This window comes from Oncorhynchus mykiss, chromosome 12 (genome assembly GCF_013265735.2).
Source record: "Oncorhynchus mykiss isolate Arlee chromosome 12, USDA_OmykA_1.1, whole genome shotgun sequence".
Taxonomy (NCBI): domain Eukaryota; kingdom Metazoa; phylum Chordata; class Actinopteri; order Salmoniformes; family Salmonidae; genus Oncorhynchus; species Oncorhynchus mykiss.
Genome location: NC_048576.1, coordinates 21,333,045 through 21,360,752, shown reverse-complemented (window position 1 = coordinate 21,360,752; position 27,708 = coordinate 21,333,045). Strand labels below are relative to the sequence as shown.

At 40.3% G+C, this 27,708-nt stretch overlaps 1 protein-coding gene across 1 annotated transcript; it reads left to right on the top strand.

Moving 5' to 3' along the window:
• The first annotated feature begins 297 nt into the window (after positions 1–297).
• LOC110537173 (calcium-binding protein 7-like) lies at positions 298–27,708 on the top strand. Its single transcript, XM_021623010.2, has 5 exons — positions 298–1,395; positions 25,011–25,154; positions 25,290–25,402; positions 27,024–27,171; positions 27,368–27,708. The coding sequence occupies exons 1-5, from the start codon at positions 1,281–1,283 to the stop codon at positions 27,493–27,495; spliced, it is 648 nt and encodes a 215-aa protein (XP_021478685.1). The 5' UTR covers positions 298–1,280; the 3' UTR covers positions 27,496–27,708.

The window sequence follows — 27,708 nt, the reverse complement described above, 5'->3', positions numbered from 1 at the left end:
AAAACTATATATTTATATGGATAGACTATAATATTATTTCTCTATCTCTACGTCCATCTATCTATTCATTTACCATTACGTGCCCTAGTACAATATACAGTGACCATCATGTTCAAGCATTACTAAATAGTAAAAAGAGTCAGTCATCAATGTCAACCTTGAGAGACACGTTTTGTGTTCAATAAGATAATATATAAAGTCTACTGTGAAAGGGGAGGTGGATGGGGTTGTCATCACTAGAAACCGTGGGGAGCTTGGATTGAGCGAACCCAAATGAGACAACAGTGTGCAGAGCAGACTGCTCAAGGATCAACCTACACACGGAGTGTTTCTCCATCAGAATAAAGAGACAGTGGGTCGACCAGGAAATCCAGTGACTATTGAATTCCATGACAACTCTTGTTTTTAGTTTTGCTGTTATTTAGTTGTTAGGCTATACATTTTTTTGTCTATTTTTGCCGCCAAAAAAACGTGTTAATTTCACTGAGAAATTTACCGATGAAAATCTGTTCAATAAGCTACTGGTTGCAGCTGTTTTTGGCTAATGGTTATTTACAGTTGTATCGACTGGTCTCAAGAAGTGAAGATAAAGGAACAGGAGAAGAACGTGTGAGGAAACGGAAGGCATTAGCCTAACTTGATCTATGATTTAACACAAAAATATGTGCATGCTAGCTAATCCTATCAAACACGAAATAGAAGTCTTTAGTCTCACAATTATGTAATGGCGTGCATTTTAAAGCGGGTGCATACTTCATCTGCGCTTGACACGGATTTGTAATTCACAAGTTGTGTTTTTATGTATAGTTTTTTTGTATCATTATTTTATTCCCAGATATGCGGAATATAATATGTGGTTTCAAATTGGAGGTTTTGGTGTAACACAGATATTCGCTATGCTTAGGTGGATCATTATTTGAGACAATAACATAGATATAATTACACCTGATAATAAACTTTCTGCACTATATGTAGCACTTATATCCTTTGGTAATTGTATTGCAGAGTTGGCTTGACATATGTACACAAGAATTCTTGTTGTATAGCCAGCCATTACATGCATGAAGCCAAAGGCAGAGACACCTGCCACTTTGTCGGGGACTACACGTGCTTCGATTCCGCTACTGTTTTCTCAACAGGCTACACCAAAAAACAGAAAATATCAAGTGACATAACCTGAAGAGATTTTTTTTCTCCAAAGTGCACTATAGTAAAGTTTTGTTCAGCAAACAGTGAGCTATAGCCTATGAAGATCGCGACACAGATTTTCCCTCGCAGAAATGCCAGTGCGAATGCCAGTGCGAACCACCAGGTTGATGTACAGGGGAATTTGCACTATTCCAGATATCCTGTCATACCGGACCCCCATTAACCTGCCTGAGGATGAGGTGGAAGGTGAGTCATGATTGTTATATCTACAGATGTAGGATCTTAATTTGATCACGCTTTTGTTGTTGAGAATTTTCCTGCACAGCAGGAAATACAAACATATAGTGTATTTGAGGCTTAAAAATGCTCATGAAGTTTGTAATTTCCACTTTGAAATTTCAGACTTGACTTGCACTTGTAAAAAAATTATCAACCCCTACAAAAATGTCCATTATTGTATCAACAAAAAATGTATCAACCCCTAAAAACATGTCCATTAACTATAATAATTTATATTGCTGTTGCTGCTGTAGAAAACTGTCTCAAATTAAAATCTTACATTGTATTGTTTCATGTCTTGCCTAAATCCATTCTGCATGTGGCGGATCGATCCAGCCAGGATAAGAGAATGACCTTAGACTTGACCATAAAATGAGTCACATAAAATGAGTCAGCAAGTTGGAGAGCGCCTCACAGATACGGGGCTAAATGTTTGACACCAGAATGGTCTCAAGCAAGAGCAGCAATTACAACGTAAATGTACTCACATTATTGGGCCTGCCGTAATATTCTCTATTTTGGTGATAAAGCCAGAGCAGCCGGTGTTTGAATGATATATTGGCAAGGGTGTTGTTAGGTCCGAGATGAATTTGAACGCCGGCAAACCGTGCCAATATATCCTCCAAACACCGGCTTCGAGGGAATTATACCTTTCATACAATGGGTTACCAACATATTGAAATAATGATTGACATATTTTCATTAAAAGCTTAATTTTGATGAATTTCTTCATACAATTTCATCTTTCCACAAGATATAGTCCCGACACAAATCTAGGGTTGCATGAGACGCGACACAGTCATTCAGTCTATTTGTTCAGTATCTATGGATGTGACCCAGTCGTTAGTTCTAAATGTTCCATTGCCATACTGGCTGGCAACGTTCTTATCCCTTGCTTGCTAGCTAGCCAACTATAATAACAACAAACTAGCCGCATTTGCATTTGTTTAAGCTGTATTCTAGTGACATTTATTTGGATACATCCATAACAATGAGCTAAATTCAAGGCCCACCTTCAAATTCAGTGCCTCTGCTTGACATCATGGGAAAATCAAAAGAAATCAGCCAAGACCTCAGAAAAAAATGTAGACCTCCACAGGTCTGGTTCATCATTGGGAGCAATTTCCAAACGCCTGAAGGTATCACGTTCATCTGTACAAACAATAGTACGCAAGTATAAACACCATGGGACCACACAGCGTCATACCGCTCAGGAAGAAGATGCGTTCTGTCTCCTAGAGATGAACACACTTTTGTGCAAAAAGTGCAAATCAATCCCAGAACAACAGCAAAGGACGTTGTGAAGATGCTGGAGGAAACAGGTACAAAAGTATCTATATCCACAGTAAAACGAGTCCTATATCAACTTAACCTGAAAGGCCGCTCAGCAAGGAAGAAGCCACTGCTCCAAAATTGTCATAAAAAAATCCAGACTACGGTTTGCAACTGCACATTTTTTTTCCCACCTTTATTTAACCAGGTAGGCAAGTTGAGAACAATTTCTCATTTAGAATTGCGACCTGGCCAAGATAAAGCAAAGCAGTTCGACACATACAACACAGAGTTACACATGGAGTAAAACAAACATACAGTCAATAATACAGTAGAAAAATAAGTATATATACAATGTGAGCAAATTAGGTGAGATAAGGGAGGTAAAGGCAAAGAAGGCCATGGTGGCTAAGTAAATACAATATAGCAAGTGAAACACTGGAATGGTAGATTTGCAGATTTGCAATAATGTGCAAAGTAGAGATAGAAATAATGGGATGCAAAGGAGCAAAATAAATAAATAAATACAGTAGGGGAGGAGGTAGTTGTTTGGGCTAAATTATAGATGGGCTATGTACAGGTGCAGTAATCTGTGAGCTGCTCTGACAGCTGGTGCTTAAAGCTAGTGAGGGAGATACGTTTTTTTCAAGTTTCAGAGATTTTTGCAGTTCGTTCCAGTCATTGGCAGCTGTTAACTGGAAGGAGAGGCGGCTAAAGGAAGAATTGGTTTTGGGGGTGATCAGAGAGATATACTGTACCTGCTGGAGCATGTGCTACAGGTGGGTGCTGCTATGGTGACCAGCGAGCTGAGATAAGGGTGGACTTTACCTAGCAGGGTCTTGTAGATGACCTGGAGCCAGTGGGTTTGGCGACGAGTATGAAGCGAGGGCCAGCCAACGATAGCGTACAGGTCGCAGTGGTGGGTAGTATATGGGGCTTTGGTGACAAAACGGATGGCACTGTGATAGACTGCATCCAATTGATTGAGTAGAGTGTTGGAGGCTATTTTGTAAATGACATCGCCGAAGTCGAGGATCGGTAGGATGGTCAGTTTTACGAGGGTATGTTTGGCAGCATGCGTGAAGGAGTGGCGGGGTAGCCTAGTGGTCAGAGTGGTGGACTTGTAACCGTAAAGGTTGCAAGTTCAATTCCCCAAGGTACAAATCTGTCATTCTGCCCCTGAACAGGCAGTTAACCCACTGTTCCTTGGCCGTCATAGAAAATAAGAATTTGTTCTTAACTGATTTGCCTAGTTAAATAAAGGTTACAAAAATAATATTTGTTTGCGAAACAGGAAGCCAATTCTAGATTTAACTTTGGATTGGAGATGTTTGATGTGAGTCTGGAAGGAGAGTTTACAGTCTAACCAGACACCTAGGTATTTGTAGTTCTGTACATATTCTACGTCAGATCCGTCCAGAGTAGTGATGCTGGACGGGCGGGCAGGTGCAGGCAGCGATTGGTTGAAGAGCATGCATTTAGTTTTACTTGTATTTAAGAGCAGTTGGAGGCCACAGAAGGAGAGATCGTACATTTTGGAGAAATGTCCTCTGGTCTGATGAAACAAAAATAGAACTCTTTGGCCATAGAGAACATCATTATGTTTGGAGGAAAAGGGGGAGGCTTGCAAGCCGAAGAACACCATCCCAACCGTGAAGCACGGGGGTGGCAGCATCATGTTGTGGGTGTGCTTTGCTGCAGGAGGGATTAGAGCACTTCACAAAATAGATCATCACGAGGAAGAAAAATGAAGTGGATATATTGAAGCAACATCTCAAGACATCAGTCAGGAAGTAAAAAATTGGTCACAAATGGGTCTTCCAAATGGACAATGACCCCAAGCATACTTCCAAGGCTGTGGCAAAATGGCTTAAGGACAACAAAGTCAGGGTATTGGAGTGGCCATCACAAAGACCTGACCTCAATCCTATAGAAATTCTGTGGGCAGAACTGAAAAAGCATGTGCGAGCAAGGAGGCCTACAAACCTGACTCAGTTACACCAGCTCTGTCAGGAGGAATGGGCCAAAATTCACCCAATTTATTGTGGGAATCTTGTGGAAGGCTACTGAAACATTTGACCCAAGTTAAACAATTTAAAGGCAATGCTACCAAATACTAACTGAGTGTATGTAAACTTCTGACCCACTGAGAATGTGATGAAAGAAATAAAAGCTGAAATAAATAATTCTCTCTACTATTATTTTGACATTTCACATTCTTAAAATAAAGTAGTGATTCTAACTGACCTAAAACATGGAATTGTTACTAGGATTAAATGTCAGGGATTGTGAAAAACGGAGTTTAAATGTATTTGGCTAAGGTGTATGTAAACTTCCGACTTCAACTGTATATCCGTAGAAATGATGCCAGTTGATTCATGATTTCGACTGGCTGAGAAATGCTGCCTGCCTGTCTGTCTTGCCCCGACTCCCGACACATTCATTATTATGGGACAACAGGAGATCAAATTTGAATATTGAATCAATGTTGCCAAAGTCTGAGAGACAGACAGCAAGGATTTTGCAAATCTCTGCTGTTGAATACAAAATGTTAGTCCAAAAGAAATTTGAGATAATGTCTGGATGCTTTTTGTAGTGGAGCTCAAGTATATAAATTGCCTGGGAGACAGTGTATTGCGTTGAGTGGATTGCACAGAGTAAATAGGCATTTTAACATCATAGATTTAGCCGGTGGCAACTTGTGGAAAGGACACCAGCTGGAATGCGGTTTTAATAACCAATCAGTATTCAAGATTAGACCCAACCGTTGTATAACATATGTTCTTGACCCATTAATTTGTACATAAAACAACTTACATGTGCACAACTGTTAAAATTGGGGGATCAAAGTAGTGTAACGTTTCACCACATTGGGTTGCGAGACATCAGTGGGCACCAAAGTGTTGTTATTGTTGTTAATAATGATCCTGTTTTGATGGTAGTTCCACCATTAGCAAAATAACTGAAATCCTGATCATTTAAATCCTTCATCCTGCAGCATGTGACAGACAAAGAGAATGGGTGCTAGTATGCATGCAAATCTGAGTGTGTGCTATGAATATTATTATTCTAAGGCTTGCAGGCCTGGAAAAGCATGCTGAATATAGCTAGACAATATTTGTTTGAATGTTGCTTGAATGCTCCTAGACAATATTTGTTTGAATGTTGCTATAATGTTGCTAGACAATATTTGTTTGAATGTTGCTAGATAATATTTGTTTCACTTTTGCTTTGAGTGTTGCTACACAATATTTGTTTGAATATTGCTTGAATGTTGCTAGACAATATTCAGGTCTTTGTACTTCCATTTTTTGTTGTATTCGTTGTCTGATACTTTATTCCTGTATTTAATTATACTTAAATTGACTTCATGCAATCCTGTTTCACAGAAGCCTTGTTGGACCTACATATCCCAAATCTTAGTTATGTCAAGCAGTTAATGATCTCTCTCTCTCTCGCACTCTCAATATTCCTTCTTTATTAATCTATCTTGCCAAACATGGGAGATTCAGACTGCCTGTGAGTAAAGATGTGTATACAGATATATCTCTCACAGCAATCACTCAATTCACTCCATTATTCTGATTCATATGTATTGAAGCCCCTGCATATTGCTTACTGCAAGCTATTTCCTATACAGGCCACCCAGCATCCACAGACTTTATCTATCTGTTAACTCTAATAACTTTTCTGATTTAATTCAGTAAAGTTATGACTTATCATCAACAGAGTAGCTGCGGATCTTACTATTCGGGACCCTTCTTCCTGACAGCTAAAGTTCCTGAAGCTTTTGCACATGTTTGGGATTCTATTTACGCACAGTCTCTGCTCTATTCGTAGAGAACAAGTGACTCTGGCGAATGGTGCTCATTTAATAAAGTTATATCAAAGCTGAATCAATTTCTGCAAGATCACATAATGATAGTATTTTACATAAAATAACAGAATATAATAGCATAGTCTAACATCACTGTAAAACAATAAAACACCACCTAATTTCTTATGAGATTACAGCATGATGGTAAACATTTTCTCTCATGTAGCCGAAACTCAACAGCCATGCCACTAGGCAAAATATGTGCTTTGAAACAAAACACAGGTAGGCTATGCTACAGTTTATTAACACCATCTGCCCTAAAATTCAGTCACTTTACACAATTCAAAACAACAAAGTAGCCTGCTTCGAAACAACACTATATAACTCAACAAGATCTAAATCCATATTCCCATGAAACTGATTGAGATAAAATGGCTGGTATGCAGATGCTGCATGGACGTCTCACCGGTTAAACCTGAAGAATTATCATTCAGGATTGACAGTGAGAAATGTGGGTGACAACAAAAACGTGATTCGGATCGTCAGCTCCGGAACGGGATACAGGGGAGCGGGACAGAGCGGTTATCTATGGATCGCAAACCACTGCCTATCATTAATGCGTTGGTGCTGCAGGGAGGGGACATATAGAATCAGGAGAAACAGGATATCACCAAGTGTAACTGTGTAGCAGGATAAATCCAAAAATGTCACCAGAATTTCCTAGGAAATGCAATCAGATTTTCCTGAGAGGATGCTAAAACAAGCCGACGTGTTCAAAACGTACCCCTACCTAAACCTACAAATTACCTTGACTAACCTGTACCCCGCGTATTGACTCGGTACCGGTACTCCCTGTAAATAGCCTCTTTATTGTTATTTATTGTGTTACTTTTTTTTTTTTTGAATTTTACCCCTTTTTCTCCCCAATTTCATAGTATCCAATTGTTGTAGTAGCTACTATCTTGTCTCATCACTACAACTCCCGTACGGGCTCGGGAGAGACAAAGGTTGAAAGTCATGTGTCCTCCGATACACAACCAACCAAGCCGCTGCTTCTTTAACACAGCGCACATCCAACCCAGAAGCCAGCCCGCACCAATGCGCCAGAGGAAACACCGTGCACCTGGCCACCTTGGCTAGCATACACTGCGCCCAGCCCGCCACAGGAGTCACTGGTGCGCGATGAGACAAGGATGTTAACCGGGGCAACGCTAGGCCAATTGTGCGTCGCCCCACGGACCTCCCGGTCGCGGCCGGTTACGACAGAGCCTGGGCGCGAACCCAGGATGGCACAGCTGGCGCTGCAGTACAGCGCCCTTAACCACTGAGCCACCCGGGAGGCCTATTGTGTTACTTTTGATAGTTTTTTACTTTAGTTTATTTGGTAAATGTTTCTTAACTCTTTCTTGAACTGCATTGTTGATTAAGGGCTTGAAAGTAAGCATTTCACTGTTGTATTCGGGGCATGTGACAAATAAAGTTGGATTTGATTTGAATATAATCTGTGTATGTCTGAAAACCAAGTACTTAGAATCCAAATAGAAGAAAACTATTTTTGCCAATTATTTACTTCTTCACACTTCCAGAAAACAACAGTCATTATAATACAATGCATGTCCATTCTGACGTTAGAGGGAGGGTCCTCTAACCCTGAAGTAAAGGAAATGGTGCATTTTGGTCCATTGGTGTGCACTGTGTACATGGTATGGCATTGGAACTCACAATATGTGATGACTGCTGATGATGAGCATGACTCCCGGCTGCCAATTAAAAGTGAAAATATGAATGTCATTGACTGTTTTTATGAAAGTCATTGATGATTGACAGCAGGCGATGGTATGGGGCAGGGAGGAGTGTCTACTACTTGGAAGGACCAGATAACAATGAGAGAAGCTGCATTGTGAAATCTGAAAACAAGTGGTTCATGGAGATTTGAAATTGAACTAAATACATAGGAATTAAAACAATCAACAAAATAATAAAAACCTTAGAAAATAGTTAAGGATTGATCGGCATTGACACATCACTGTTCTAGTTGTCCTTCGTTTGGCTATAGAGGTTGCAAATCATAGAGAACCTATGGGTTTGGGTAATATAGAACCTAGTCTTGCACAGGATATTTGGTCCTGGGTGACGAGATTATAGAACCCAAATATAAATATAGAACCAAATATAAACTGGAGACAATGCTTTGTCTACTACTCCAGGAAGAATGGACTGTGGAGTTGAGTTCATAAGGGATGTTTTCATTTTGAAAAGCCAAATTCTAAAGTTCACATAGGTGCATCTCAGCAGACGGATCATTAAAGAGATCTGGCATTGGGTAAAAAACTAAACCCTGCCAGAATATTGCAGCCTTCCTCCTGTCTGAAAGGGCAATTTGGTGGTTCCTGCAATGACAAGATACACATTAATTAGAATAAATGTGTTTTCATAAGTTTCCTGAAAGTTAACAATGGAGATTTTGTTGTAACAAAAAAGAGATGAAAATCAGATCAGTCTTTTATGCTGATAATTAAATCCCCATTTTCTGTTTTTGCTCTTGGTTAGACACCCTGGCCCCAGATCTGGCCAAACTGTCTCGCCCTAAAATTCCATCATCGCTTTGAGCAATTAATTTGCTGTCAAACAGCTGCACATGTTTTGGTCCTGAATATGAAACTGGTATACTTTTTTATTTATCACAATTTTCTTTCCCAATTTTGGTCTAAATGTTACTTCAGACAAGTTCCCTACTTTCTCCCCCTTCCACTGGCTTCTTCCATTTTTGCGGTAATGCTGCAATTAGTTGGTTGTAATTTTGAGTAGAGCAGTCATGTCCATATATTTTTGTTAGCTGCATGTGTGACATAATTCCACAGTCCTATTTATCAAATCAAATATTATTTCTCACATGCACCGAATACCTTACCTTGAAATGCCGACTTACAAACCCTTAACCAACAATGCAGTTTTAAGAAAATAGAGTTAAGAAAATATTTACTAAACAAACTAAAGTAAAAAAGAAAATAAATAACACAAGAAAATAACAATAATGAGGCTATAACCTGTACAGGTTAGTCGGGGTAATTTGTACATCTAGGTAGGGGTAAAGTGACTATGCATACTGTAGATAATGAACAGCAAGTAGCAGCAGTGTAAAAACAAAGGGAGTGGGGGTGTCAATGCAAATAGTCTGGGTGGCCATTTGATTAATTGTTCAGCAGTTTTATGGCTTGGTGGTAGAAGCTGTTAAGAAGCCTTTTGGACCTAGACTTGGCGCTCCGGTACCGCTTGCCGTGCTGTAGCAGAAAGAACAGTCTGCGACTGTTTCTTCCTCTCACACCTCTTGACAGTTTAATACTTTCTGTGAAGTACCCATTATTTACTATTTTTACACCTACGGCTGCTATACTAGAACCCATTGTATAAGAGATTCACCAAAATGTAAATATTCAAGGCATTTATATATAAATCTCAATCGTACTTTATCAAAAGTATTTTCAAAGTCCGCTAAGAATAACAGGCCTGGTTTTCCAGATTTTTCATAGCATTCTATTGTTTCCAGTACTTGTCTTATATTATATCCAATGTACTGTATCGTCCATGTAAAAAACCTGTCTGATTAGGATGAATAATATCCGACAATACTTTTTAAATTCTATGCGCTATGCACTTTTCTATAATGTTTTGCATCACAACACTGAAGTGTAAGGGGACTCCAATTTTTTTAAATGGATTGGATCTTTATATTTACCACTTGGGACCTGTTTCAGTAATAATGAAATCAGACCTTCTTGTTGAGTATCTGATAATCTACCATTTTGATAGTAGTTAAAAACATGCTAATAACAGTCTTCTGAGTACATCAAAAAAGGTTTGGTATACCTCAACTGGTTTGCCATCCAGCCCTGGAGTTTCCCCAGACTATAATATATTACACTTGATCTTTCTTGAATAAGTTCTTCCATTTATTTATTTTTTCCTCTAACGTATTCTGTGCCTTTTGGTTAGTATCTATCTGTACTGTTAGTCCCTCTATTTCCTTTCTTAATATTAATTATTTTGACTTAAATTGCTTTTGTTTTAAAAATGAGTATTGAATTGCATGGCCTCTAAAGGCACATTTAAAAGTGTCCCATACAGTAAGGGGATCTGCGGTACCTACAATATATTATGTCAGAAAAAGCCAGTTATAAATTCTTCTGTCCTGGTTAAAAACAAGCTGTCATCCAATAGGCCTTGATAAAGTTCCCAATATCCTCGCTCACTTGGAAATTCTGTAAGAGAAATGTGTATACAAATATTTGATGGTCCAACTGCATTCTGTCTCCTGTCAACACTTTTTTTGAAACTTTTGGTGCTGACGAAAATGACATAAGTATTCAATACTACTAACTTGATTGAGCCTCCACCATTTATGTCTCACTAGTTCAGGATATTTAACCCTCCATATATCCACTAGTTCCATCATATCAATGATATTCATGATTTATTTAAGTGCAGAAGGGTGATAGTTTGTAGTGTGAGGAGGTTGAAAACCTCTTAAGGATCTCTACAGATCGGTGTCCCACCCTCTGGACGGTTGAGCTAATGTGTGCTAATGTGATTAGCATGACGTTGTAAGTAACAAGAACATTTCCCAGAACATAGACATATCTTATATGGGCAGAAAGTTTCAATTCTTGTTAATCTAACTGCACTGTCAAATTTACAGTAGCTATTACAGTGAAATAATACCAGGCTATTGTTTGAGGAGAGTGCACAGTTATGAACTTGAAATGTTATTAAATAACCAATTAGGCACATTTGGGCAGTATTGATACACAATTTTGAACAGAAATACAATGTTTCATTGGATCAGTCTAAAACTTTTCACATACACTGCTGCCATCTAGTGGTCAAAATCTAAATTGCGCCTGGGCAGGAATAATACATTCTGGCCATAATTGACAGCATGGCCAATGTTGATTGTTTATCATTTTAAACTTGGAAAAAAGCCCCTTAATCCCAGATTTGGGACCACTCAGCTATTGTCACTGATTCCTTTCAAACCACTCGTTGAATTTGGGATTTCCAACTTGTTGTGTCATATTTATGTCCACTGGCCGATGATCACCGCTACGTTTTTTCTATAATTTTTCTTCCTTATTTCTCTTCATATGCCAAAGAATTAAAAGGATTTGCAAGTAGATTGTCAACTTGATTCATGATGATGACTGCTAGCTAAGATTGTGAAAGTATGATGTTGACATGATCGGTTCAATCAAAGTGATTTGACATCCTTTTATCTGTGGCCAATGACCTTGAGCCTTCTCAAGGTCTTCGTTGGCAGCAGCTGATGGGATAGAATTTTCAATGTCTCCTCTTACACTTGGCAGTGACGTAAAGTCCCCATGAGTGACAGAACACTGAGCCAATCACGGCGTAACACTCCGTATTTTCTGCTGGCTTTCCCCACCACCACAGAAAGCACTGACCTAGGCTGAAACACCTGCATTTTGGAGCTGCCTTTCTCAAGAAAACAAAAAAAAGACCATGTTTGTATGCGGGTTTATTAACTCAATGATACTGTATATATTATTTGAACATTGTTTGCAAACTGATATGTGACACTTATTAATTCCACAATAACATGCAAAACAGGCAAGTCCCCCCCCAAAAAAAACAAAATCAAAAAGTATTTTATTTATTTATTCTTTTCTAAAAACCTGCCCTGAAAGACGGATCGCCACTGCTTGTAGGCTTGATAAATTAATGGTAATAATGTTGGCAATAATGTTGGCAATTCATATGAAGGATTGTTACCTATAACCAGGATTGTTACCTATAACCAGGATTGTTATCTATAACCAGGATTGGCATTAAAATAATTGCATTTTTGGCAAGCAATTATTGTTTTGGCCATGTACTGTCATAATCTCCACCCGGCACAGCCAGAAGCCACCCCTCAGAGCCTGGTTCCACATTAGGTTTCTTCCTAGGTTCCTGCCTTTCTAACACACACACACACACACACACACACACACACACACACACACACACACACACACACACACACACACACATGCACACACACACACACACACACACACACACACACACACACACACACACACACACACACACACACACACACACACACACACACACCACCCTTCCCCTTCAAACAACCACAAGCTCAGACGTGAGCCCAACTCAAGAGAAGGCTTAATGTGCGAATGCATATACAGTTGTAGCTGTTTGAGAAGGCACGCAAAATTGAGCAAGAATGGGGAGATATGATTAACCAATGTCAAGCCTTAGCTGATGGTGCTCAGATACACCCCCCTACCCTGAAATACTCTAACCTGAAACACACACACACTGGTCCCCCGTTGTGACCATTTTACCAAGCATCTCTGTGCAGTCAGACCTTTTGATTATTTTGTCCCACCAGGGCCACAATAATTTGCCCCCTATCTGATTGTGACCCCCTCCCCATGGGTTATTGCAGCTAGTGTAGCCAGTACCGCTACTACCTGTATGGGGGCATCCCACCGGAATCCCCACCAGCTAGGTACAAGGCCATCAAGGTTCTCATTAGCAGCTTTGAAAAATTCCTTGTATATTATGCTCACATATCCAGGGGCTTTGGCTTTAGTGGAGTCCGAGTCTGCCAGGCAGTGCTACTTTAGTGGGTCTCTGACCGCGTTTATCTTTCTGTCTTGGCTGCATATAGGCTACTTGCAGTAGGCCTATAAAACAGATAAGGATTTCTCCTTAGTGTGTGGGTCACTCAGGTGGGTGTCTAGGGGTCAGGGTCGGGGACTGCTCCGTCATGATAAGAAAATAAATAAATAAACTATATCTATAATCTATTTTAAAATGTATATCCCATATCTGCACAAAATTGAAAGCTCTCTCTGTCACTACTCCTGCTCGCAGACACACATAGGCTCTGGCATTTGCAACAATTTTCCTTTTTCACTCACTTAACTCCAGACTTTTCCAAAAACATATACCGCATAAACATATACTCCATCTTCCATCACAATACACCCGCACATACCCACATACTGTGCCTTCTATGTCCTCTGTTAGCTGTGGTTTTTTTTATCTCTACCATGTTGATTCCTACCTAATTTTGGGCTTCTAAATACTTTTGTGTTCCAGTTCATTATATTTGAAATATGTATTTTTTCAATAATTATCCTTTCTTCTAATGCTGTTTTTTAAAATCTTTTTATAAATAATATGAATAGAAAGTCGAATACAAATTATTTTACAACATGCTATCTTGAATGATATAGTGTATTTGTAGTTTATTTCTTTATCAGTTGTTGTATTTTCTTGTTTTCCGTTTTTTCCTTGATTACAATCCCTACCATGGATAGTAATGGACGTTATTCAACTCCTCTTTTCGAACTTTGTATTATTTGGAATAGCCATGGAGTAGTCTTGGTGTCTCGGAACAATTGGTTATCAATGTACAGTTTATCGACTACGAGAGCTACACATTTCCCTATAAGTCTATTCACCTTGAATACTGGGTACAGAACTTTGCGCCGTTCTGCAATTTCCTTCAGGAACTGATCATTCATTCCTATTTTTGTGCCAGTGAGTTTTTTGCCCAGGCTTTTAACCATTATTTTATATTTAAGAATGCAAATTTGGCAACGATTGGGCACTCATATTGTTGTCCTCTGTATCCGAAATGGTGTACGCGTTCGAAAAAGGCTTGCAGTAAGAGTGCAGTAAAACTGTGCAGTTATTCAGTGCAGTTATTCTGCAATTACTGCGTCCAAAACACTACAGTCGACTGCAGTTACTGCAATTTTACTGCAGTTTTAAAACTGTAATCTTTTTTTGTAAGGCTTGATTTTGTCAACAGTATCGCATGGGATCTGTAGCGCTTCAAGGAGGAATTCTTTCCCCATACTTTCAGGATCTTTCACCCTCATTTTCTTTGAGCACCAGATTTTCTAGTCTGTATTCCATGTAAGGCTTCTCTTAGAAACATGTTCTCCTTTTTAAGTTAATTAACATCAGATTCAATAGTATTGACTGTACCTTTTAGCTTGTTTGTTTCTTTCTCCATTGTCACAGCTTTTTCATCACTCGTTCTCCTTTATGTTTTTACTGACAAGTTCAAATTCTCCCAATTTATAATTTCTTGATTTTAGCAGGTTGGTTTCCACTCTTACCGTACCAGGTGGTGTCTGTCGAGGAATCGCGTTGTTTTCTCTTGGAGTCCTCTTTGACATGTTTTGACCTCGACTGCATGTAACGAATACGCTGGGAGTCCAAAAGCAGGTGCAGAAGGTGAGTTTAATACGGAACTGATACAAAAGAACAAACATGGGAAGCGTACTGAACGTGAGAGACAACCAATAACACCTAAGGACTGATGGTTAGTGGTTGGTAAACCGGCGACGTTGAGCAACGGAGTGGTGAAGTGGGAGTAGATGTGACAGTAACCCCACCCCCTGACCCCCAGAGGGCGAGGGGTGGGCCGATCTGGATGGCAAGGGTGGATATCTCAAATTATGTTGGGATCTAGAATGTCGTCCACTGGAACCCAACACCGCTCTTCTGGACCGTACCACTCCCAGTCCACCAGGTACTGCAGTCGACCCCCACGACGTCAGCGGTCCAAACCTCCTCTGCATGCGAACCACTCGTCTGCTGCTTCGGTCAGGCTCTGAATCCACGGGGCCAGGGCCGGCTGGTACCCCAGGACGCACTGGAAGGGAGACAGCCCAGTGGAGCAGTGACGAAGTGAGTTCTGGACGTACTGCGCCCAGGGAAGGAACCGTACCCACTCCCCCTGCTGGTCATGACATTGACTCCTAAGGAATCTTCCCAGCTCCTGGTTGGTCCTCTCCACCTGGCCGTTGGACTGAGGCCGGTACCCGGATGTGAGGCTAACCGTGACCCCCAGCTTCTCCATGAAGGCTCTCCATACCCGTGAATTGGGGGCCACGGTCGGAGACGGTGTCCTCCAGAAGGCCATAGTGCCAGAAAACCTGTTGGAACAACGCCTCAGCAACCTGGAAAGCGGTAGGAAGACCACAGAGAGGGATAAAATGGCAGGATTTGGAGAATCTGTCCACAACAACCATAAGAGTGGTGAAACCATCAGACGGGGGAAGATCAGCAACAAAATCTATGGACAGATGTGACCAAAGCTGCTGAGGCACGGGAAGGGGAAGTAGTTTCCCTGCTGGAGATTTGGATTGGGTACATAGGGACCACGAGTTGACATAGTGGGTGACGTCCTGTGCCGAGGTGGGTCACCAGTACTTCTCAGAGAGGGATTGGATAGTGTGGGTGATATCTGGGTGTCCGGCGGCGAGGGATGTATGTGCCCAGGTCAACAGCCGATTCCTCACCCCCGTGGGGAAATAGATGCGTTCTGGAGGGCAGGTAGAAGAAGCAGTTTCCCTTTCCAGAGCCTGACGAGGGCCACATCAACATCCCAAAACATGGGAAGATATAAAACATCAAACATGGGAAGCGTACTGAACGTGAGAGACAACTAATAACACCTATAGACTGATGACAAATGAGGGCTAAATAAAGGGGGAGTAATCAGGGTATTGATAAAGTCCAGTTGTGCCTAATGATGGGGCGCTGGTGTGCGTAATGAGAGTTGGCAGGTGTGTGTAATGATGGGTTGCTAGGACCGGTGGTTAGTAAACCGGCGACGTTGAGCGCCTAAGCGTTGGAGCGGGAGTAGACGTGACAATGCGTTCGTAATATTTATCAATTAACTTCTCTGTCCTTATACGTTTTTTAGGGTTATTATCCAGTTTGAATGTTATTGCCCACGTGCAAATGGATCCGTTTTAAATACAGTGCCTTGCGAAAGTATTCGGCCCCCTTGAACTTTGCGACCTTTTGCCACATTTCAGGCTTCAAACATAAAGATATAAAACTGTATTTTTTTGTGAAGAATCAACAACAAGTGGGACACAATCATGAAGTGGAACGACATTTATTGGATATTTCAAACTTTTTTAACTAATCAAAAACTGAAAAATTGGGCGTGCAAAATTATTCAGCCCCCTTAAGTTAATACTTTGTAGCGCCACCTTTTGCTGCGATTACAGCTGTAAGTCGCTTGGGGTATGTCTCTATCAGTTTTGCACATCGAGAGACTGAATTTTTTTCCCATTCCTCCTTGCAAAACAGCTCGAGCTCAGTGAGGTTGGATGGAGAGCATTTGTGAACAGCAGTTTTCAGTTCTTTCCACAGATTCTCGATTGGATTCAGGTCTGGACTTTGACTTGGCCATTCTAACACCTGGATATGTTTATTTTTGAACCATTCCATTGTAGATTTTGCTTTATGTTTTGGATCATTGTCTTCTTGGAAGACAAATCTCCGTCCCAGTCTCAGCTCTTTTGCAGACTCCATCAGGTTTTCTTCCAGAATGGTCCTGTATTTGGCTCCATCCATCTTCCCATCAATTTTAACCATCTTCCCTGTCCCTGCTGAAGAAAAGCAGGCCCAAACCATGATGCTGCCACCACCATGTTTGACAGTGGGGATGGTGTGTTCAGTGTGATGAGCTGTGTTGCTTTTACGCCAAACATAACGTTTTGCATTGTTGCCAAAAAGTTCCATTTTGGTTTCATCTGACCAGAGCACCTTCTTCCACATGTTTGGTGTGTCTCCCAGGTGGCTTGTGGCAAACTTTAAACGACACTTTTTATGGATATCTTTAAGAAATGTCTTTCTTCTTGCCACTCTTCCATAAAGGCCAGATTTGTGCAATATACGACTGATTGTTGTCCTATGGACAAAGTCTCCCACCTCAGCTGTAGATCTCTGCAGTTCATCCAGAGTGATCATGGGCCTCTTGGCTGCATCTCTGATCAGTCTTCTCCTTGTATGAGCTGAAAGTTTAGAGGGACGGCCAGGTCTTGGTAGATTTGCAGTGGTCTGATACTCCTTCCATTTCAATATTATGGCTTGCACAGTGCTCCTTGGGATGTTTAAAGCTTGGGAAATCTTTTTGAATCCAAATCCGGCTTTAAACTTCTTCACAACAGTATCTCGGACCTGCCTGGTGTGTTCCTTGTTCTTCATGATGCTCTCTGCTCTTTTAACGGACCTCTGAGACTATCACAGTGCAGGTGCATTTATACGGAGACTTGATTACACACAGGTGGATTGTATTTATCATCATTAGTCATTTAGGTCAACATTGGATCATTCAGAGATCCTCACTGAACTTCTGGAGAGAGTTTGCTGCACTGAAAGTAAAGGGGCTGAATAATTTTGCACGCCCAATTTTTCAGTTTTTGATATGTTAAAAAAGTTTGAAATATCCAATAAATGTCGTTCCACTTCATGATTGTGTCCCACTTGTTGTTGATTCTTCACAAAAAAATACAGTTTTATATCTTTATGTTTGAAGCCTGAAATGTGGCAAAAGGTCGCAAAGTTCAAGGGGGCCGAATACTTTCGCAAGGCACTGTATGTGGTCAGGTGTAGTGCTACTATTTGGTCCGTTTTAGAGATAATGAATATTGCAATTTCTCATGAGGCATTCTGCACCTCCATCTTCAGTCCGCCATCTGCTAAATAGTCAACCAAATAGATAGCCGGACAATCTCAAATGTCTTTTATTGTCTGCCTTATAAAGTAATTGTCTTTTGGCCGGGTGACTGGATTCTGGGACTGATTACACTGTAATACTGCACTGTCCAAGTTTCAATATTAAAAACCTTTGTGCTCCTTGATGATACTGCAAAGTGCTATAATAATAACTGTATCATGTACCATTTTCTCACCAAAATTGTTACAGTTGCTATATGACAGAATAATTATTACCAAAATAATGTATAAAAAAATATATTGAAAATATTATTTTAAATATGTGGTCAGGAGGTGTAACTATATTCATCATCAGGGAACTAAAGGGGATTACAGCGAAATGCACTTTTTGTTATTCTTCCCAATCAATATTCCCTACGAACAAGAGTCAACACCTCAAAATAATCAGACTGAAACGGTTCATTCAAGTGCACCTCGACAGCTATGGCATAGTCAGGAAAGCATTTTAGGACTGCCAGTTCTCGCCCTTGAACAAGTCTGCCGAGCAAGATAAGACCACAGAGCACTGATTTCCTTAGAGTGAGATCCCATGTCTCAGTCTCCACCTCTCTTCCTGTTTCTCAACTCACAACTGACGGAGCTCACAAACGTTCTTTATAGATCACAGAATGTCAGAGAATCCCCCAGACACAAGACATTGTTGTATGACTCAGATCACTTTCCACTTTGTATGCAAATCTGTCTTCATACATGGTTACAAATGAGAAGATAAGCACCTCATATAGAGATGAGGTCTCTGACTACTGTAAATCTGAAAATTAATTAGCTATTACATTTGATACAATGCTAACATTTGACAGAGACCCATAACCCTCTGTATGGCAGCAATGCTCCCCATCAGCTGATTTACACATAATACCTAATACACAGTTGAACACACACTGGACTCTAATTGGGCTATAATAGAGTTCATACATAGGGTGTGTTCGTTAACTCCACCTGGCTATCTAATCCGATTTCAGAGCACTCTCTTCTGAGTGTGCCAGAACTCAGAATAACTGATGAATTTAGGAACGCTCAACATCCATCGAAAATGACCGGTGTCAGTAAACATCTGCAAAAAAAGCGCAATTAAATTGTTGCCAGCAGCACATTGACGTGTTCTCTCATTTTATGTCTAGAAGTAGACAGCAAGCTAGCTAACTTTAGCCAGTTAGTTTGGGTGCTTGACTGCCGTTGTGAGGTCAGAATGCTCGGATCAACCCTACTCTTTGGTTAGAGCGTCCAGTGTGCTCTCTAAATGTTCAGAGAGCGGCATCAGAGAGCGGCAGGCTCTGAATTTTCAAACGGACAATCTGACAAAGCTCTGTATTTACGAATGCCCAGAGTGCACTCTGAGCGCTCTCTTACACTCCAGTGTGAATTTACGAACGTACCCACAATAGAAAGAATCATCAGAATTATATTTCATTGAGAAAGCGTTGCTATAAACAAAGTGACATGGCATTGTTTGAAGATTGTTTGAACAAATTAGAACACAGTAGTATACAGTGCTGTTCTCATCAAATACTGTTACCCTACTGTATGTAGGTGGGTCAATTCCTAGAATGGGGAATCCAATGCCAAATGTGGATATATGGTAAGCTGTGGTGTCCTCGTGGACTCACCCGCTGTTTAAATTAGTACCAGGAAGGCTTTTCCCACAGTGTTGAATCTGCAGGGTCCCAGAATAGAGTGAACTATAAGAGGGTTTCCATCACCTTACCTCTTACTATGTAGAGTCCACCTCTGGTATATAGCAATATAGAATCTTAATTTGATCACTCTTTTGTTGCTGCACTGCAGGAAATGCAGATGGGCTTTGTGATTTACATAAATTCACTGAAAACCCACTCTAAACACGGTTATATTAACAGTATTACACTTTTCATTTAGCCTACTTTTGACCTGCTGATAGCCTAACCACCGATCAAGCAACATTATGGACTAAACATTCAAATCCTGTTGCGGCAGGATTATTTTGCTGTAACAATATAGGTCAAATTAAGTTCTTAAATCTGTAGCAATTGCCTTGGCACATCAGAAGAATCAGAGTTTCCTGTTGAGTCTGTAAAGCTGAATAGATAACCCGGAATTAGTTATTTGTTAAAGCTGAATTATTGAAAATGTCATAACAAAGATCAAGTCATGACTGGAGATTGTGATAATTTCTTGGAGAGCTCCAGGCTCACAGTAAGCTATCTGAAGACGAGGGATCTCTGGAAACCCTCTCTCTCTCTCTCTCTCTCAATCTCTCTCTCTCTCTCTCTCTCTCTCTCTCTCTCTCTCTCTCAGCCGCAGTCTCACTGAATGCAGAACCAATGTCACAGTGCCAATTCAGCTATATTATGATAAAAAGACAAGCCTTTTGAAAGAGAGAGAATTCTCATGAAATGGATGAGCATGTCGCTTAAAATTGAATATCTGACACCAGCTTCAGCAAATGTAATTGTCAGTCAGTTGGAACCACACAGTCTTGTGATTTTTCATTTTTGTTTGATTGTTGTCAGTCATTTGTTGGGAAAACATTGGGACAATGCAGAATAGAGCTATATCACCCATACAAGACCTACCTGCAGAGTGAGACAGACAAGCAGAAAAAACTGTCCTCCTCAGAGAGGGAAACTATGGTCCTGAGGCACTGGGGAGGAATAGGGCTCAGGCTCATAGGTGACCTTTTGTTCAGGGGGAACGGAGCAGACAGACCCCTGTAGAGGTCCCCTTTCAGGGCTGGGATCACTACACCAGAGATGGTTTCTTTCTGCTCTACAGAGCAGATTGATTGAGGAGATTTTAATACACCTCTAGATTGGAATCTTTTAAAGTGACTACCAGGTGGAAATGAAGGAATTGACTTATATCTTCAATAATGGAACGTTGTTCGGTGTGTGTTCAGAGTCCTGCCGCTGCTCAGGAATGTCAGCAATTCTACAGATCAGATGTGTATTGTGAGCATAAATAATGATAGTCGACGTGAGAATTCAACTCCAGTCAAATATCTGCACTTTGAAGAAAATGGACATGCGCACGCAGGCGACGAGCTAGGCTCTGTAGTATTCCATTCTCAAAGAAACAGATCATGAATTTAACTCATTTGTTAACTAACTGTGGGAAACTAAGGTTTTGACTGACTTTGAAGAAGTTCTGAACACGTAAAATAAAGGATATGCCAAGGGAGCTAAGGTTTTAAAGTACAACTCTTCTTCGAATAGGAGCAATTTGGTGGCCATAACCTTGACATTAAATCAAGGACTAAGACTTAAAACTACGACCTTCAAGAATCTATGACCTTCAACCTCTCTCATTCATATTAAGGATATCTGTTAGAGAGCCAAGATATACTTGGAGCTGAATCGTAATATTCAGAATTGACAATTAACATATCATAACATCTATATGCCAGGTCGCAGTTGTAAATGAGAACTTGTTCTCAACTTGCCTACCTGGTTAAATAAAGGTGAAATAAAATAAAATAAAATATATAAAATATGGCTGTGTTGAAAGAGAAAAAAAATAGGTGAAAAAGTGAATAATCGCTGCCCCAATAACGCTCAGTCACTGGTGGCTGTATCTACAGCCACAACACTCAAAGGGGCATTGCATTTATCAGCCTGATGTCGTCAAACACTCAGTGGCCAGTTTATTAGGAATCAAACCCACAACCCCGGCATTGCAAGCACCATGCTCTACCAACTGAGCTACAGAGGACCATTGTGAGGCATTGAGAGGGGCAGAAAGATGTCTGATGGCCAGGTCAATGTGACCTCATCTCTCTGTCAGAGCTGATGGGATGTCAATCTGACACAGCTGAGAATTGAAATCGGAAGGGATACCATGAGAGGGAGAAGGAGGAGGATCTCTCTTTCACCGAAACAATAAAATAAAAAGGCGATACCCTGACAGCAGATCAAACAGCCAGAGCCACGCTGGAGGGAGATGAAGTATAAAGTAACAAACATCAGCCTAGCTGTCCCCTTCCCAGAGAACACACTTAACAATGGCCGAAGGACTGTCAGAGGACTGTCAACACAGCTGAAGAAGATATAAGAGTTATTGATCCACACATCATATTGTTAGAACTGAGTGTCTCTATGTGTATTTATTATGGATCCCCATTCATTCCTGCCAAAGCAGCAGCTACTCTTCCTGTGGTCCAGCAAAGTTAAGGCAGTAAATACATTTTTTGTTCAATTACAATACATCCACAGATTTCACACTTTGTGCCCTCAGGCCCCTACTCCACCACTACCACATATCTACAGTACTAAATCCATGTGTATGTATAGTGCGTATGTTATTGTGTGTGTGTGTGTGTGTGTGCGTGCGTGTGTGTGTGTGTATGCACGTGTCTGTGCCAATGTTGTGTTGCTTTACAGTCCCCGCTGTTCCATAAGGTGTTTTTTATTATTTTTTTAATCTAAATTTACTGCTTGCGTCAGTTACTTGATGTGGAATAGAGTTACATGTAGTCATGGCTCTATGTAGTACTGTGTGCCTTCCATAGTCTGTTCTGGACTTGGGGACTGTGAAGAGACCTCTTGTGACATGTCTTGTAGGCTATGCATGGGTGTCTGAGCTGTGTGCCAGTAGCTTAGACAGACAGCTCGGTGCATTCAACATGTCAATACCTCTCATAAATACAAGTAGTGATGAAGTCAATCTCTCCTCCGCTTTCAGCCAGGAGAGATTGACATGCATATTATTAATATTTGCTCTCTGTGTACATCCAAGGACCAGCTGTGCTGCCCTGTTCTGAGCCAATTGTAATTTTCCTTAGTCCTTTTTTGTGGCACCTGACCACATGACTGAACAGTAGTCCAGGTGCGACAAAACTAGGGCCTGTAGGACCTGCCTTGTTGATCATGTTGTTAAGAAGGCAGAGCATCACTTTATTATAGACAGACTTCTCCCCATCTTAGCTACTACTGCATCAATATGTTTGGACCATGACAGTTTACAATCTAGAGTTACTCCAAGCAGTTTAGTCATCTCAACTTGCTCAATTTCCACATTATTTATTACAAGGTTTAGTTGATGTTTATGGTTTAGTGGGTGTTTTGTTCCAAATACAATGCTTTTAGTTTTAGAAATATCATTGGATGTGGTGAAAATCAAATTATTATCAGAAACAGTTTATTACATTGAGGCCCTGGTATTTGTATCAACCTTCCTAATACTGCCAAGATTAGAGACATCCATGAAACTACTTGGTACGGAAAGAGATAACCTTATTAATCTCCATTATACACAGGATGTGAAGGCTGAACAACTTTCTCATTCATTCAATCATTAATGACGATTTCCTTTGATGTGCTTTCTGGGAAACATAGCAGTTATAACAGCACTCACTGTAATTGTATTGTGTGATTTGTCTTGATCCTGCTGTTGTGTCCCAGAGCAGTAGGGTCAGTCTGACCCTGGCCACAGATTAGACACAGGGACACTTCTATTTCAGCATTCAGTACACCAAAGAGGTTCCGATATGCCTTTTATCAATTGTATTTAACAGAAGGTTAACACATGCACACAAGTGCTCAAATTATTCATCACAAAAAAGTCATTTGAGTATAGGCTAATTGGTTTGCATGCTATTTCTATTGCAATTCTCGTGTCAAAAAATGAAGTTGTGTTTTTTTACAGATAATTACTTCACTAGCATATTGTAATTCAGATCCCATACATATAACAATACAATATGTATTGGATACTTTGTATGTGAAATCTGCAAATCCTTTGGACTTTGCCTCAACTCACTAAATATAAATAGCCACTCAATTGTTATACTGTTTAAGTAACAGCCTCCTTGGATTATACATTCAGCAGGGGAATATAAAAACCAGTTCCTCGAAACACATTATCCACTTAATTTGTCATTTTCAAACCCCTTGAGTCTTGTTACAATTGGGTAAGTGCAATATTTAAAGCCTCTTTGTCACTGGAAGGACTATTCACCACCAAATGTGGATTTAAAGTGGCATTTGCATGGATTATGCGCAGGTTGAGTTTAGCGTTTGAAATTAATTTAAGGTGAAAGGAAAGCGGTATACCTCATCTGAGCACAGTATTGTTGAAGTTTGACGTGCTGGAATCTTATGACTGTATGCACAATATGCTCAGTTTGTACTAGCTGATTCTGATCTGTTGTCTTTTACCCAGCCTGGAAAGATGGCTCAAAACCTCAGTGGTGATATACTGTATCTAAGTAAACTCCAGGTCAAGGATATTACAAGCCTTATCCAAACAAACATTTAAAGTCCCTTACCATATTGATGAGCATTTTGTTTATTTGTAACCCTCCAGATCTGGTATGGAAACTATTCCTTAACCCCTAGCTACTGCTATTAGGCTTGTAGCCTCTCCTCTTGTGCTACAGTATTCTGTTTGAAGTGAATGAGATACAGTTGGCATCACAGATGTAAAATGTCAGTCCCTCTGCTGTTTGATGCAAACAAACACTCAGCCAACTAGCCGCAATAAGATATGAACATAATACCACATATTTATCAGTCAGCATTATTTACGTGAACACAACGCCACATAACTCTGAGTCTGAGCATTATTAACACATCAAATCAAATCAAACTGTATTTGTCACATGCCGAATACAACAAGTGTAGACCGTTAAATGCTTACTTTCAAGCCCTTAACCAACAGTGCAGTTCAAGAAGAGTTAAGTAAATATTTACCAAATAAACTAAAGTAAAAAATGACACAATATAATAACAATAAAGAGGCTATTTGGGGGTATAGGTAGAGGTAATTTGTACTTGTAGGTAGGGGTGAAGTGACTATGCAGTTCTCTATGAGTGGTTTGAGAGGTCAGGACAGCTCTGTTGTGTGGCGGGGAAATGTGAACTACAAATGATCAGTGCATTAGAAATAGAATATCAGACTAGTCTCAACCCTTCTACCCTCCATTTCCCCACAGAGATCCGCGAGGCCTTCAAGGTGTTTGACAGAGATGGAAACGGCTACATCTCAAAGCAGGAGTTGGGGGTGGCCATGCGGTCGCTGGGATACATGCCTAATGAGGTGGAGCTGGAGATTATTATCCAAAGGCTGGACATTGATGGTGAGTTACAAACATACACAATTTTAAATGAGGTTTACTGGGATAACTCAAGATAAACCATTGGCCCCATTACATGTGTAAAAGTGTCTGGCTGACGAAACTATTTAGTAAATATCCCCTCTCCTGTCCCTGCAGGTGATGGCCAGGTTGACTTTGACGAATTTGTTGCACTGCTTGGACCAAAACTTATTGCTGCTGGGATGCCTGATAAGTTCCACGGGGCAAACTTTGACTCTGTATTTTGGAAGGTAAAGTATCACTAGTATCACTATCAAAAGCCTCATCTGTGCAGTCTCATTCTCTTCTTTCTCTTTTTAATTATGGCTTAATATTTCCTCATCAGAGTGAGATGATTTTCCTGAGGGCTTTTAAAGCTTTTGTGATTATAAACCACAGTCAGTCTAATTAGAATTACCATAAAAACATGATAGGAGCTAAATGAGTCATTAAAGAGAGGCCAATTCCACTGTGGTTATGAAATCATGTATTTTATTCCTAATTGCCATTGCAATCGTTCCCCTGAGATTCAAATTTCTATTCAATTTTTCCATGAGAGAGAGAGTAGTCCAGAGCAATGTTCAGACAATTAAGACAAACACTTTCTTAGTTTTATTGTTTAAATTCTTCATCACTCTGTGATGACTGGATCATGACATTGGATGTCATAATAGTCAGGGGGCTGTTCATGATTTTAAACTTCATAACAGTAATTCACATTATAAGAGGCTGGTAGGAGGAGCTATAGGAGGATGGGCTCATTGTAATGGCTGGAATGGAATAAATGGAACAGAATCAAACATGTGGTTTCCATGTGTTTGATGTATTTGATACAGATCCATTAATTCCATTCCAGACATTACAATGAGCCTGTCCTCCTATAGCTCATCCCACCAGCCTCCTCTGATTTACATCCATGTGTCTGTGTAGAGATAGAAACCCTTGCACCTCTTATAATTGTCTAACATAGAAATGCTCCCCTGTGTAACCTTGCTCAAACATTAATATGCAGACAGACACCTGTAGTTGTGGTCAGTAACCAAGTTTCCATCTAACCTTTTTATGCGAGTAAAGTACATGTCGGAAAAAATGTCACGACAGGCCTAATGGAAACAGAACATTTGTCAGGAAATGTCCAAATGTTGTCAAAACAAAATACAATAGACAATACAATTCATTTACAAATATTTACAAATACAATTTGTGTCTGTAAAGTTGATTATGCGAGAAATGTCGGTGGAAACGCTTATATGCACAAATATTGATACCATCATATCGAGGTAAATTTGGAATCACATGATGAAATGTTGTGTGGTCCTCCCAGTACGACTCGTCGGGGAGCATGCCGTTTATTAGGCTACAGATGAACTTCACAGGGTGGTGAAAGTGTAAGTGGATGAGCTTAATGCTCCTTTCCAATAAATATTGAGGGTCTTATTCTGGTGACATGATGATCGTTGCTTTACTGCTGTTTGACAAATAAATTTTTTTGTCGCTCTTATCCACAATAATCTCATAATGTAGACTAGCCTACCCGCACTGTATCTGTTGATAGATAGAGCACATGTACCAAGACCAGAGTAGGCATGTGCTATTTAACACAACAGTTTTTGTGATAAAACTATTGGTGGTGTGGAAAATTTTTGACACGATATAGCAGCGTTTTTATTCGGTACATGAAAACGTGACTTTTTTGGTGTGCATTACCTCATCACACACTGATTGTTATCTGCAACAAGTACCTTTGGTGGAAACACACCACTGGTGGAACATTTGCATATTTTTGATGTGTATTTTTGGATATTCGCATGAAAATCTGTCGCCTGTTGGATGGAAACCTAGCTAGTGTTTGTGTCTGGTACTATCCCCCAGTGTGACATGTCGAAGCTAACGGTAGATGAGCTGAAGAGGCTGCTGTATGACACGTTCTGTGACCATCTCACCATGAAAGACATCGAGAACATCATCATGACCGAAGAGAGCCACCTGGACAACCAAGTGTGCCAAGTGGACATTGACAGTAAGAGCTTCAGCCAGCACAATCATGTTTAACACATTGCTGATAAATACAGCTATGCAATATTTCTAATGAGCAAAATTCATGCTACCGTCTTACGAAGGCTTGTAATCGATGAAGTACAATGTATTGTGTACTGTTTTCCTGATAGATTTCTCTCTCTGTCATTGTCTCTCTATTCTTCTCTCTCTCTTCACAGCGAGCCCGACACAACAGGTGAAGCACACTTGTGTGCGGAAGAGTCTGATTTGTGCTTTTGCCTTTGCATTTATCATCAGTGTAATGCTTATTGCAGCTAACCAGATGCTCCGTAGAGGTATGAAGTAGAAAGTCCTTCACTACCAGAGGGGAAAATAGTTTTCTTCATTGTCCTTTCACACTCAATCCAGTGACTAAGCAGAGACAAATTAAACTGGAAAAAAAGAACCAAAATGACATGGATTTTCTTTGATTCAGAGACATACACTGAGTGTACAAAACATTAAGAATACCTTCGATATATTAAGTTGCACCCCCAGAACAGCCTCAATTCATTGGGGC

Excerpts from the sequence above, each read along its gene's own strand:
- LOC110537173 (XM_021623010.2), top strand. The coding sequence starts at position 1,281 with ATGCCAGTGCGAATGCCAGTGCGAACCACCAGGTTGATGTACAGGGGA. Across the intron at positions 1,396-25,010 it reads GCCTGAGGATGAGGTGGAAG|AGATCCGCGAGGCCTTCAAG; the intron begins GTGAGTCATGAT and ends ATTTCCCCACAG. Across the intron at positions 25,155-25,289 it reads CCAAAGGCTGGACATTGATG|GTGATGGCCAGGTTGACTTT; the intron begins GTGAGTTACAAA and ends CTGTCCCTGCAG.